At 43.9% G+C, this 14804-nt stretch overlaps 1 protein-coding gene across 3 annotated transcripts in view; it reads right to left on the bottom strand.

Moving 5' to 3' along the window:
- DENND1B (DENN domain containing 1B) overlaps positions 1–11229 on the bottom strand; it is a 171492-nt gene extending 160263 nt beyond the window's left edge. The window contains exons 1-2 of one of the 3 annotated variants that reach the window (XM_033151420.1): positions 10926–11229; positions 5136–5200 (exon numbers count right to left, since the gene is read on the bottom strand). In XM_033151420.1, coding sequence (XP_033007311.1) covers positions 5136–5200; positions 10926–10942 — 82 coding nt within the window. In that variant the 5' untranslated portion in view covers positions 10943–11229. The remainder of the gene's footprint in view (positions 1–5135; positions 5201–10925) is intronic. The other 2 variants (XM_033151419.1, XM_033151421.1) reach the window with 2 other exon arrangements.
- Positions 11230–14804: the final 3575 nt, after the last annotated feature.

Genomic DNA, 14804 nt, shown 5'->3' on the forward strand with positions numbered 1-14804 from the left:
TTTAAGTTGAAGATCAAAAAGTGCTTATCAGTTAGAGGTAGAAAATGCTAGTCAGAGGAGGAAGGACTGTTATCAGTATCAAGATAGAGTAGGGGGGAAATGCTTAGAAAGCAGGGGGGGTGGAAATAAAAGAGTTATGGTTTTAAACACACAACCTCAAACTGTGCTCATTCAGCTGAGACAGAAAGTCCCCCACCTTCACCAAATGTACATAGCTATGCCTTCCTATACAACATTAGGGACCCTGTTAGTGGAGGAATGGGGAACATCAGTCCTGGGGGCCAAATGCAACCCTCCAGGCCTGTCTGTCTGGCCCTTGAGACTCTTCCCAGGCCACATCTCTCACCAGTCCTGTGTTCTTGAGCTGTGACCATGCTTCTTCCTTGCCTTGGTGGAGCACAGATAAGAATGTGTGAGTGCATATAGAAAGTAGCCTACTGTACAGAAGTAAAAGTCATCTTAGGTGCTCTGCCCACTTTTGCCTCTGACACTACCCACCATTGATATGTGGCACTGGAGCTACATTTTTAAGAGTTGTTTCCTGTGATCCTGGAATAAAGTTTAATAAATGACTCCATCATATGGATAAAGTCCTAGGCAGGGCACTGTTTTACTTGTCATTTGAAAAAGACCAGGTCCTTTAAAATTTTTATTTGATTCAGAATTAAATCCAAAGATGGGAGGGAATGGTAGTAAAATGGATGCAGCTGAAGACCTGGGACACAAGATGAAGATCAAAATTATTTGGAAGTGAATTTTCCTCTATGGCCCCAAATGATCATTAAGTTCCTTCAAATCCTACAATTCTGTGATATTGACCTTGGAAGGGTCCTATTGAGGAAATAAGCATGTGCTGAATTTGTGAATTCAAGATAGAAAAATGACCAAACTAATCTCTTGCAAAGCTGAAAGTATTATTTACACATACTGTGCCTTAACAGTCAGATGAATTCATAGTATTCCCAGTATAATGCTGTGTCCTCATTATACTGTGCTACCAACAATTGACAGACTATGATAGGACTCTGCCCTGAGACCAAACTAAATTAAATATAACACAGACAGAAGTGATAATAAGTAATACAGGGTGGAACCTTACACCTGTAAGAAAATAATTAAGACTTTTCAAAAAGTGTTTACTTGTTATTGCCAGCAAATCCTCTCATTTAAAAATACATTGAGGTATTATAACTAGGATGTGGCCTGGAAGGCTGGTCTGAAAATCTAACTCATACAGTGATTATTTCCAAAGTGCAGTGTAACTACCCAACTCTCACCATATGAAAGAGCAACCTAGACACAAAGGGCAAATTGAAAAGGGGAAGGCAGAGGAACACATACAAAAAAGACATCTAAAAGCATCAGTCTCTCTGACCCAAATCATAACTAAGGTGGCAGCTGCAGGAGCATGTCAGGGAAGTTAAACCTTAACAAAAAAAATAAAGAAATGGTAACCAGACAAGAAGCTAAGGCAGGTATGCAATTCAAAGAAAACAGATGAGGATATCGCTCTTGAGAAGGCTTGGCTCAAGAATATTTTCCACCTTCTCCTCCCCACCCAGTTACAGCCCACTTTCCAGTCATAGTGCCCTGAAAGAAAGCTTGCAACAATGAATTACCAAGAAGTCTGAACTATTAGTCCCAAAACCAGAATGAGTTTAATCCAATGATTTCCTTATTCCATCAGAGGAAGGTAAACTTTGGATCTATCCCAATGAAAGTCACTAAAACGATAAACGACAGGACTGAATAAAAACCAAACAATAATTTTACCCTGCCAAAACAGGGTGTCCTTCTCAACAACCTTTATGGAGGTCACCCTGCAGTCTTTGTGAAGAAGTGTATCACACAAAACAGCTACCGAAGAAACCCCACTCCTAGAGAATGCCATTGTAATCTCAGATAAAGAATGCACCTGGCAACCACTTAAATGGTCTTAATTGTACATAATGCTTAAAAGCTATGTGACTATGTCTGCAGAAGCCTCTGGCTTACACACTCCCCCTTCTAGTGTGGACGCAAGGAGGAGACCCAAAGCCAGGGCCGTCTCATCCATAGGGACGAGTGGCGCGGCACCCCCACGGGCGGGCTGGCGGCCGGGCGCGAGCCCGCCAGCATACCTGGCACCCCCCTCCCCAACCCGCCCCCGCCCCCACGGGCGGGCTGGTGGCCGGGCGCTCGCACGCGGCTGCGCAGCCGCTGCCGCCCATGCCACTCCCGGGCAGGCTGCGAGCTTGCCGCCCTCGCCTCCCGTCCCGGGAGCACTGGAAGGGCGTGCAGAGCCCCGCGCCACTCCAGTGCCACGCCCCTCATCCCCCGCTCGCCCGCCACCAGGGAGAAGGCTGAAGGCAGGAGGAGGCGATCGGTGGCGCCGAGCCGGGCACACAGTGATCAGCCCTCCCTCCCTCTCTCCACCCCTCTTCGGGTGATGTGCGCGGCCTCGCCTGGGAGGCGGGCGTGATCCTTGGCGGCTGCCCCTCCCCTCTCAGCGCCGCACTTGGTCATCAGGGCGCTTCTCCAATCTGCCGCTGCGCAGGACTGGAGTAGGGTGCGGGGCAGTGGGAAGGAACCTGAGGGGTCCCGAGCGGGTGCTGTTTGCCAAAGGATGGGGGTGTGTGGGGGCGCTGGAAAGATCCCTGCACCACGGCGCCAGATAGGCTTAAGACGGCCCTGACAAAAGCTTTTCTTCCATTTTTGACGAAATACAATTTCACTATTTCTTCCAAAGCCAAAGGAACTGTGGCTAATTTACACTGTGGTTATCTCAAACAGGCCAGGATCTATAGTGGCTTGTTCACTAACAAGAGTTTGAAGTAATCAGAGTTTCACAAGTTCAGGCTAACAGAGAACTCTGATTAGTTTAAAAGCAGAAGCAGAAGCTTTCAATCTGCTCTTCATGGCCATATCAGAGGAGCAAACGAACAAACTCACAGTTCATTCAGACTCATTCCATTAACACTAAACTATTGCTTAGCACTGCAGTCAAACCAGCCCAGTGTGGCAGGAGTTTATATAGAAGGCCTTTTATCAAGGCCCAAGCCATTGAGGAATCTAAAAGGTCAGCTCTGGCCCTTTGACTTTCGCTTGGAAATTAACTGGCAACCAGCAGAATAATATGGGGTTGCCAACTCAAACAATATATTCTGGATCCAGCAGAGTCCAGCAGTTTTACACACATATGCACATGGAGTCCACCACAAAAGCCACACACACAGATGACAGGCCAACCAACCAGCAAAAGCATAGCAACTCTTGCATGATACAGTCCAAGCAAAGTGCCTGTTAATAACCCTACTGCTGCATTTTGGATCAACTGAAGTTTCCAGAGTGTTTTCAAGAGCAGCCCCATTCATCCAAGAAGCATGAAGGACAAAAATAGAATAAACATAGTGCCAAGTGTGATTATTCTAGAAAAGAAGAACTGAATTATCAAAAAAGTGACTACACAAAAACAAAGAAAAGCTGAGACATGCCTAGATGCTTTATACAAGATCTAATATGAGACTACAAAGTACTGGACTGCACACAAAAAAGTCTCATGATCAGAAAATTGTTTGTTTTAACCAAGAGTGAGAATAGAATCAGGAGTCAAATATAGAGGAACTGAATGCTGGACCAAAGAGTGAACTTTAAGTAAGGAAACAGAAACACATGCAAAGAACAAAAGCAAAATGCAGTGTTGGAAAGACATGCAATCCAACAGGAGCCACACAGCAGATCAGGGAGTGGGACAAGTTGATAACATGAATAAGTTCAGCCTATGATAACCTGAACAATGATGCAGTCCAAAGACAAAACAACCCACAGGGCAACAATACCTTGGTGAAACTGGCAAAACAGATCCCCAGCATAGACAAACCAGCTGAGATTCGGTATAGAAGCAGCCCATAACAAATATTGCAAATAACGAATGTTGGAAATGACAAATATTGGCAATGTCCTATATGGCAGTATTTTCAACAACTTGCTATTGCTCAATAACTAGAGACCTCAGTGCTGTTCATACCGTTTCAAAAGCTCCGCATAAAGGCACAAAACACTTCTGCTTTGGCATACTGATTTTCTTCCTACAACACTAGAAAAACTTTCAAAGTCTGTGGTCGCATAAATGAAGGCAAACCAGACAGCATATTTCTGAAGACGCTGTTTAAGCATGTTATTCCTGTACCTTTCATACAGAGTGGACCAGAGGTAGCCACCAATAGTCAACAGTAGAAGAGATGCTGTTTCCTTTTTGAAACATGCATCTTCATTTCACCTCATTTTATTTGTCTCAGACATGCTAGAAACAGGATATTGTGTATATTTTTCTCATGTTTGTATTATCTAAAAAGACTAGTATCTGCTGCTACAAGTAATTTAGTCCTAACAGGTTTGTTCACAACCCAAGTTGCAGAGGTGTCATTAATAAGGAAGGAATAGGCCATCCAGTGCCCCAAGCCTAATGAAATAGCCAAACAAATAAAAAGAACTGGTTTACACATTTTGGAAAGAAAAATCACATGACACAGCATTCTCAGGATGGTACCATTTCAAGATGTAGGGAAGACAGCAAATGTGACTACTTTCCTTCAAGAAAAATTCCCTCCAAGTAGAAAACTAGCACTAGCCAGCAGCCTCTCCCTAACGCACTAACTCTCCACAAGCAAATTATATGATTCTGCATGCCAGAAATTAAGACATGGCTCCCTATCTATATCCTTAAATGGTACAGTCCTGAAATAAGTGTGGCTACTTACAGGGGCATAGCCAAACAGAAAATCACCTGCTTAAAACATTCTAATTATACATACTGCTAAACACAACTTATTAAATTCATTAGAATGTGCAAATTGAAAAAGGTCAGAAAAGCGAAAGCATGAACTTAAAGTAAGCTGTATGTCTCCAATTAAATATTATATTTGTCGCAACTAACAATAATAGGGGTAAATAAAACACATGTAACACAGTAAGCTGTAATTAATTTTCCTATAATTGAAAATCTAGTGTCATAAAAAACCAATTTAAGCAATAATTAAGCATATGTCTTTCGATATATTGCCTGCATTTAAAAAGATATGTGAAATAAATAATCTGAACATATATTTTGCACATTTAATTTATATGGATGAATACAAATGGCTAAAGTATATTACCTTCATTTTCAGAAGCCTGGCATTTTACCTGTAGCACCAAATCAAAAGTACTCTCTGGATTTTCCCTGGAAGTAAAAACAAAACATTTAATTAGTTATACATGCATCACAGGAATGCAAACTATCTGATTACAAGGGTATTGTTGCTGCTTTTGGTTAACATTCAACTGCATGTTGACTTTAAATTGTTCTCCTCATATCACAAAGATATTCTTCTCTATCAATCCATGATGAGATACACACATAATTGCATCAAGACTCATGTCCAACAAACAATTTTCCATCTTGCAGGACAGGTGGTGTTCAAGTAATACAACAATCTGTTTCCACGTGGATCTGACCACTGGATGATGGGAGGAGGGCTCATGTTGGGAAAAAGCAGTCATGTGAATCCACATGGAGGCTGACAAATGCAATGACTCAGATACACTGTCACAAATCAGAAGTAACATTTGCTTTTATGTTCTGAGAAAAATGATTACTTTTCCCCCCCGAGAGCGAGCAAAAAAAAACCCAACTACAAATACGAGATTACTTATTTCAGGGGGGGTGCAACTATACAAAAATGTGTTATCTATCTAACTTGTTAGCATATGTTTCCTTACAGTCCTGTACATCAGCCAGCTCTTTGTTCATTTCATCATATTAAAATGCTGAAATAAAAATCAAAGTCAAAGAATGTCTTCTTTTTTCAAAAAGAACTGACAGAGCTCAGTGGCTGAATACCACTCCCTATTTAAAGCCATCAGATTGTGGACCATTCTCCCACACAAGGGCCATCAGTGTATAGAGATACCTTTTTAGCCATTTTTTTTTTATGGTTTTCCTCCCGCTACACTGTTGCACTGCTATTTTGCTGCTCTTGTAACTTTGTTTAGTTTTGTGGTTTTAAACTTTCATTAATTGCATATTGTTTTGAAATGGTGATATTTTATGTAGCCCACCCTGGGGCCATTTGTGGAAGGGTGGGCTATAAATAAATGAAACCGTATAAATAAATAAAGCATTCAAGATTAAACTGCCTCAGAGTTGGTTTCATGTTGTGAATATGGCTCTGAAAAAATAGCATGGAGCGATTGCTTCCCATGCAAACTCCCTCCCAAGTTCTTATGACAGTACCAGTATTTCCTTCTAATGTCACGTAAATGTTTTGGGAGTCAGTGTAATGTACCAAGCAGACAGATCCGGACTAGAGAAAGCTGGGTTTAAATCCTCACTCAGCCATGAAGCCAATCTCACTGCATGACCTTGGGCCAGTCTGGTGTTCACTTAACAATCCTAGTAAGACAAACCAGTTTATTGGTCCAGGAATTAACTATGTGCTATTTGCAAACTTGGGATAATGCCAGGATTCTAAATGATTACTTCAGAGATTATTGGCTAAAAAGTGCTTATCAAATGCAGTTTACTTCATATACACGTAACCTCTTCAAAAAGAATGCTGGGCTCAGCACGACTAATAACAACAGAGAAACCAGTATACAAGCAAGTGGTAATTATTTCAGGAACAGGAACAGCATGTAGATGAAGAGAGAAAAAGAAGTTTCCTCTGAAGTTACAAGAGGAATAAAAGTCAATAGAGGGTTGTGCATTGGAGGGGGGATTAGCACAAAACCACCACCCAAAATAACCAATGTAAGAGAGCAAAAGAGAGTTACACTGCAGCTTCACTAATGAAGAAATGTTTGTTTAAACCAAGAGACCAGAATCCAGAATCTAAGGGTTAGACCAGGGGTGGCCAACTTCCAAGAGACTGCGATCTACTCACAGAGTTAAAAACTGGCAGTGATCTACCCCCTTTTGGGGGGTTCAGGTCAAAGTTGTTGAGCTTTGTTAAGGAAGGAAGGCCCTGTTTTTTGGGGTTACGGGTATGTAAAAGTTGTTGAGCTTCTTTGGGGAGGAGGAAAGCAACATTGAGCTTTTTTAAAGGAAGGAAAGCCCTTTTTTGGTGGTTCAGGTCATTTTAGGGGCAAAGAAGTTGAGGTTTTTTTTAGGGCAGCCAAAGTTTTTTATCTTCTTTGGGGGGAGCCACTGATCTACCAGTGATCTACCACAGACATCCAGTGATCTACCGGTAGATCACGATCTACCTGTTGGACATACCTGGGTTAGACTAAAGGAAGGAGAGTCACTCTTCAGGTAGGAAGAATGTTGTCCATTTCACCACTGCCTTTTTTGAACCACTTTTTTTTTTAATAGTAATTCAAACAAGAACCTTCTCAAGCAAGTTAGGCCCCATAGAGCAGTGTTTTTCAACCTTTTTTGGGCAAAGGCACACTTGTTTCATGAAAAAAATCACGAGGCACACCACCATTAGAAAATGTTAAAAAATTTAACTCTGTGCCTATATTGACTATATATAAAGTAATTCTCTTGAATAGGAATCAAATAAACACAATTTTTCCCACGGCACACCAGGCAACATCTCGCGGCACACTAGTGTGCCACGGAACAGTGGTTGAAAAACACTGCCATAGAGAAATGGAAGATTTGTTTGCCATCTTGGATCAAACAGAGGTACTCTTTAATTCAGCATAACAAGAACTGAGCCATGTAATCTTGTGTTGATCTGCTTCCATATTGGACTCCAATATATAGAGCAGAGGTATCCCTTGGAACTTTATAGTTTTAATAAGGTTTGTCTTTGAAACCCTTTGGGGTTTTTTTTTCCTTTTCTCTGTTTTGTTTTCTGTAATTAATTTTTTGGGCGTAATTAGGTATCAGTAGGAAATTTGAACTGAAATTAAAATATTAACACACATACCAATTATGATGTAATTTTGCTAGGCTCTAAGTGATAATGGTAAAAATGTCAGAATGACACCTGAAGAGCTATAAGCAAACTAAAAGCACATATTAAAGAATGTGCTAATCTTGTTTTATGTTTATGTTCTTTCTGTATTTGTAATTTAAATTGTCAGAAATAGGAAGATATTTTTTTTAAAAAATAGATTCTCAAATAACATATGTTACCATGCCCTTGTAGCCCCTGATGAACAAAATAGGTAAATACAGAGTCAGAAGTTATCTTCTCTTGATCATGTGACTGAATAGTAAGTAAAGAAGAAGAGGAGGAGGAGGAGGAGGAGGAGGAGTTTGGATTTGATATCCCGCTTTATCATTACCCTAAGGAGTCTCAAAGCCGCTAACATTCTCCTTTCCCTTCCTCCCCCACAACAAACACTCTGTGAGGTGAGTGGGGCTGAGAGACATCAAAGAAGTGTGACTAGCCCAAGGTCACCCAGCAGCTGCATGTGGAGGAGTGGAGACGCGAACCCGGTTCACCAGATTACGAATCTACCGCTCTTAACCACTACACCACACTTGCTCTCTAAGTCAAAGCAGTTGTACTAGAAGCAACTGAAGATGTACATGCTGCACTCAAGAAGGTCAACTGGAGAGTGGGGAGAGTGGGACAAGACACCAAAAAGGATGCATAAAGATCATCTTAATTTGTGTGATGTAAAATGCAAGCTGAATTGAACAATATGGTTGTGACTGTGAGCCATTTCTCTCACACACCTCCTTTTCCTCTTTTTACTACAATATTGTACCATACATCCTGAACCAAAATTCACAGAAGGTAAAAGCGCCCACCTCCCTAGTCCTTAATCCCCTGAAAATTCACACACACACATACCTAACTTCAATTGGGGGGGGTGTGAATTAACACTATCATGCCTATCCACATACAAAATAAGACTTGCCATACAATCCTCTGCATGTTTACTCCGAAATAAGTCCCAATGCATTCAATGGAGCTTGCTCCCAGGTAAGTGTGCATAGGACTGTAGCCTTATTTGAGTGTCCAATTTGGATCCCTCCTAAAACAGCTGCAATAAAACTTGGGCAGTTCAGTCTGCTTCTAACAGCAGAGGTACCCACAATGACTAAAAAAGAAACTTTATATGATAACAAGTCCTCTAACTGTAACCACAACTTCTTGTCTCAGGAACTGGATAAGCATCTCATCAATTCGGTCTCTGAAATGATAGTAGTAAATTTTTGTGCTTCCTGCTGTGCATATCTACAAATTTGCTTCCACAAGAAGGCCTTTCAAGTTTATTTGTCCTTCACACCATATTTTAAAGTGTCAACCCAGAGCAATAAATGTCAGACAGGCTTTCAGGTCTATTCCAAATGGTTCATCATAAATAGATTACTGTCACTTTGTTAAAGTGGAGGTTAAACTTCTTATCACTTTAAAACTACCCGGAACGTAAAGTTCAGCAAGTCTCACAGGGTCAAGGCTTTAACTGCAAATATGAGGGGAAAACACAATCATTCACTTTGCAAATATATCTGCTTTAGAATTGGCTAATGCAGTCAAAATATATATTGGTATACAATTCAATGTCAAAACGATAATCAAAGACCGATCTAGGAATTCTTTGGCATCTTCTGTTCACATCTGGACTACTCACCAGAATTTCTTTACCAAACACACACCCCACAACCCTAAAGTGCCCTCTATTGCAATTGGGAAGGGGTCCCCCATACCACTGCAGGGGCCCCCCATGCCAAAACACTATTTCATAGACTCTACTATGAGTTTTTTGACAGGCTGCAGAGTCCCCATGATATTCACCCAACCACATGCAGACTGCAGGGAAAGGCATGAAGATGATCTTCGCAGAAATTAAAGCAGCATCCAGTTCCTGTCAAATATGTGGCTGACAGTCAGGGGTGGGAGGTAGAAGAGAGGAGGAGGACTGTTCCTGTAAGGTATAGGAGTCTGAGTGCCAGGTGTTCATAAAGAGGCTGAAAATGTGCACTGTAGATGCTGAGGGAGGGGTTCCCCTTGCCAGCTGCCAACTTCAAAACATCTTCCACCCTAGCCTGTTCTTGTACCTTTAGCAACTGCTTAGTTCCTGAAAGTCTAGGGGAGAAGCTTTTCACAGCACTGTCACCTGGTGAAGTGTGCACAGGTCAAGCTGCTGTTTAAAAGGACCCAGGAAGAGGAGGAGACATTTTTAATTAAGTTAGAGCTGTCAGATGTGTAAAGGACAGTGGAAATCTTCAGTTACCTATGATGTTTGTGAAGTATTTATCAAGAGGGTATACATAAAAGGAAGAATATGGGGGGCTTATTGGTATATTTTGTTCTTGTTTTTATTACGTACTTTGTATTTTTACCTTGCATTTCCATGCTGCAAATCACCCCGAGATCTACAGCTAAAGGGTGGGACACTCCCAAGTCTGCTGAAATGGCCAGAGTGCTGGGGGGGAGGTGGGGATCAGGGTTCGAATCTCCCCAACTCAGCAGTTCATTTGGGTGACCTTGGGCAGGTCACCATCCATCTCTTACTTAGTCTCTAACTTCCCTCGCAGGGTCGTTGTGAGGATGAACTGTAGGTGGGGGGGGAGGGGCGGCAGAACCAGGTGCACCACCTTGAGCTCCTTGATGGTAGGTATATCGATGCAAATCTAAATATACAAATAAATAAGACGGGGGGGAGATGGAGGGCGTGCAGGTGGTCTTTGCGCCTTCCAGGTAAGGGAGCTTGCGCGGGTGGCTGCTGACCCTGATCCTGACCCGCGGAGACGGGTGGGGGCGAAGGTCTTTGCTCCGCGGCGTCTCTCTCTCCTGCTCGCAGTGGGGCTGAGGTGTGTGGGGCGAGCGAAGGGAGAAGGCTTCGCGGCCTAGCCCCACGCCGACGCCTCCCCCGGCGTCCCCTCAGCCGTGGCTCCAGTAGCAGCGACCCCCTTCCTCCTCCCTCCTCCTCCTCCTCCCTCCTGGCCTCGGCGTCTCGCCCTCCCCGCTGCCGCCGCCGCCGCCGCGGCCACTCACTTGATCCGGCTGTCCATGGTCTCATCTCGGGGGCGCCTCGGAGGAGGGCGGCAGTACCACCACCACCACCACCCCCGGCGCGGAGGAGACGCGAGGCGGGCGCCGGCCCGGCCTGGGCGGAGGAGGAGGCGGGAAAAGGGGCGCGAGGGTCTTCTCGGCCCTCCTCCCTGCTCGGCGCTCTCTCGCTCGCTCGCTCTAGGCCCCGGGGCGGAGGCCGGGCGAGGCTCCCGGGGGCGTCCGGGCCGAAGGTGGCCGCCGGCGGCCTCTCGCTCGCTTCGTCGACAGCCAGAGCAGCAGCAGCGGCGGCGGCGGCAGCGGCAGCGCCTCTCTCTCTCTCCCCTCAGAGGCGTCTCTCTCTCCCAGTTCCTGTCGCGGCTTCGCCGGCACCTGGCGGGAAGCAGGAAGCCCGGCGGCGGCCGCCGGACGAGAGACGCTTCCCGGGGCCGAGGCAAGAGGCTGCCCTGGCCTGGCGTGAGGGGAGAAGAAGCCGAAGGAGCCGCCGCTTCTTGCTGTAGTAGTAATAGTAATAGTAATAGTAGTGCAGCGACTGAGGGAGGTTGCCAACTGACGCCAGGCGGGCGCGCTCCTGCGGGCCGTTTTCGACCACCGGCTGCCCGGCCCGTGGGAACCAGAAAGTTGCACTTTTTTTAGCGCAGGAGCGGGAGGATTCGCCGCCGACTCTGCTGAATAGCCCCTTTTTGGGAGGAAAGTTGGCAGCCGTCCATGTCAAGGGACACAGTCCACGGCGCCTGAGATCTGGGTTCGAATCGCTGGTTGCGCCCAGCCTTGTTTCCCTGGGCCTGATAATTTCCCTCTCCAAGGGTGGAAGAGGCTCCCTCCACCTGTCCCCGTGGGAGCCACCCAGTCTGAAGCTGGAGGGGAGGGCTGGGTGTGAGTTTTTAAAAATACATAATCTGTACATACACACACACACAATAAATAGGAAGTGTGTGCTAAGAACATATTGTTTGTGCCTGCAGATTCTCCCCAGTATTTCTTATGGTTAACTCAGTCTCAGGGTCCTGAGCCCCAAATTGGGTGAAAGATTCCTGCATGGCAGGGAGTTGGACTGATCCTTGTGGCCCCTTCCAACACTTATGTGATTTGAAAAACGATTCTCCCCAAAAATAAAAAATGTTTGCTATTTACGTATATAGGAAATCCATGCAAGTTAGAAAGCCTCTTCCCTCTCTCTGTCCACCTCTCCCTTCCTTCTTAGACAAGTTGCCATATTTCTGCCCCTGGCAGGGCTCCTGTGCTTTTCACAGCTACTTTGATGAAATACCAGTAAATTTAGCAGGCGCAGGTGACGTGGAGGGGTCTAATTTTGCCTGTTGAATTTTTACCTCTTGTTGCAGCCTTTAAACATACAAGTAGTCTGCAGGGGGAGGAAGGGGTTGCAATATTTTGAAGAGCGAAAAAGAGGACACATTTGCGGACTTCTACTTTTAAACTATGGATCACTATGACGACTCATGGAAAAGAGGGCATGTCCTGGAAAAAGAGGACATATGGCAACCCAGCCCCCACTTCCAGGATGGAAAACTTCCTCTCAGTTTTCAGCCCCCACAGCCTATGAATGTACGTGCAAGCATATTCTCAATAATGTACATTAGTTGCCCTGTGTTCAGAAGTAAATCAAAGGAGTTTATTTCCAAGCAGTTGAGCAACTATCTTAGGATCATAGAATAGTAGAGTTGGAAGGGACATCAGGAGCCAATCCAGTCCAGCCCCTGCAAATGCAGGAATCTTCTGCCCAGCGTGGGGCTTGAACTCATGACACTGAGATTAAGAGTCTCGTGCACTACCAACATACACTTTCGGGTGAAAGTTGGACTTCTACAGTCTTTACAATGGAAACTGGTAGGTTGCAGGTTTTATCCCCGTAAATGACAACTGCATATTCCTCCATTGCAGGGGGTTGAACTCAATTATCCTCAAGGTCCCTTCCAACTCTTACAATTCTAACCCATTTAAATATCTATGAGTGCAGGACCATGGAGGTAATAATTTCTCAGGAAATAATAGCATGGCGCTTCCACACTAATCTTTTTGGTGTTTACTAACTACCCATTGGTCCTAGACTAGAGAATCCAGATGCTGCTCATTCCAAACCATTGCATTCCACTGTCTTTCCCAATGTCATCCCACTTTTTTCCCATGGCCCAATTACAATTTTAAAACTTCCACCATAATTAAAATGCAATCCTTTCAGATATAAACTTGGTTGTGGTTACTTCCTGTTGCACACTTACCCAGAAGACAGCTCTTTTGAACACCATGGGTAAACATGCATAGGTTCACACCCTGCAGCGCTATTGTTTCACATGATACGAAAGTATTTGTATATGTGTGTTTTAATGTGGCTGAAGACACTTTGTAACCCTTCCTTTCTGGTTTGTCTGCCTATCCCTCTACCCCAACAATGCTACATTTCTGTCAGTTTGACTCTGCAGTGCGTTATCAGGATGTCTTTGTTTTTCAGTCTTGTCAATAACGTATGTTGCAGTAGTGGTGTCCAGAGATTGTCTTTTGAACAATAAAAACTTACCATTTGCTACCTTTCAAACAATACAAACTTGCCTGAACCATAGCAGATCCAAAAGGGCACCTACCATCTCCTTTTTTAAAAAAAATCATTTATAGGATACAGAAAACTGGAAATTGGGCAAGGTTGTATATTAGATCTTCTGCCACCTGTACTTCCACAGCTGCTGTCTCAGAATCTCTTGATACATATTAGCTTTCCTTAAATGAGCTATAACTACGCTGCTGTACAAACAATCTGAGGACATTCTCAGGGCCACTTAACACAGATTAATTACTGTTTAGCCGCCTTGTCATACTTCTAATTAGGGTGATTAAACTCTTCCTTACTCTTTCAGTACAGTATATGCTTATGGGTGAACTTCAGGATTCTACCCCGTGTTTGTGATTTTGAGTAGAGCCAGTGGGCGGTGGTTAAGGTAATTAGGATAAAACAATGCAAGAGGGCAAAGGTAATCCTGCATATGCATGTCTATTCTGCTACAATTTCTGGGACTCCTGCAGCTTAAGACACCACTGATGTGATTGAGTTATCTGGGGCAAGGATGAAGTCCCATTAGCCCGTGCCAACATAGTCAGTGGTCATGGATGATGGAAGCTGTAGTCCAGCAGCATCTGGTGGGCCACAGATTACTCAACTAGGGGTGGTATTGTCCTATAATTGACATTAAGGTTTTAATCCTGTCTTACTTGCTTTGCACTAGCTTGTGGTGGGTTATTGTTTAAAAGAGCCAGTCATTTATATTTCCTCTATATACTTCTCCTTTCATTATAAATAGTGCTTCCCTGTTTTGGACAAAATATTCTTTAAAAAAAAAGTTTACAAAGAGGAAAGAAGGGGGCAGTTTTATTCCCATTTCTTGTCACTGAAACATTTACACAGGGTTTACAAAGCAATGCTGCAGTCACTGAATGAAAGTGAATCCTACACAAAGCCCCCTCCCCATCTCCTCACCAAATTAAAAAGGATGGAGGAGGGAGGAATGAAGCTTTAGTCAGCCAGCTGAAATGCCTAAATATCACAATGTATAGCTGTACGCCGGCTCCCTCAGCCAGTAATGCGAGATGAGTGCCGCAACCCCAGAGTCAGACATGACTGGGCCTAATGGTTAGGGGTCCCTTTACCTTTATTTCAGAGAAACACTCTGATTTTCCATTTTTACAAACTTTGTGGTTGGGTTTTGATTGTTTTTTAATCAAATACATTCAGCTTTGGTTTGGTTTTAGTTTTTAAGTAGGGAATTTCAAAAGCAGTTTCTGGTGCAGTTTCTGGGATAGCTTCTTTTTTTAAAAAGAAAGAAAGAAATGTTACAAAAAGTATGTTAGACATGC

This window comes from Lacerta agilis, chromosome 6 (assembly GCF_009819535.1).
Source record: "Lacerta agilis isolate rLacAgi1 chromosome 6, rLacAgi1.pri, whole genome shotgun sequence".
Lineage (NCBI taxonomy): Eukaryota > Metazoa > Chordata > Lepidosauria > Squamata > Lacertidae > Lacerta > Lacerta agilis.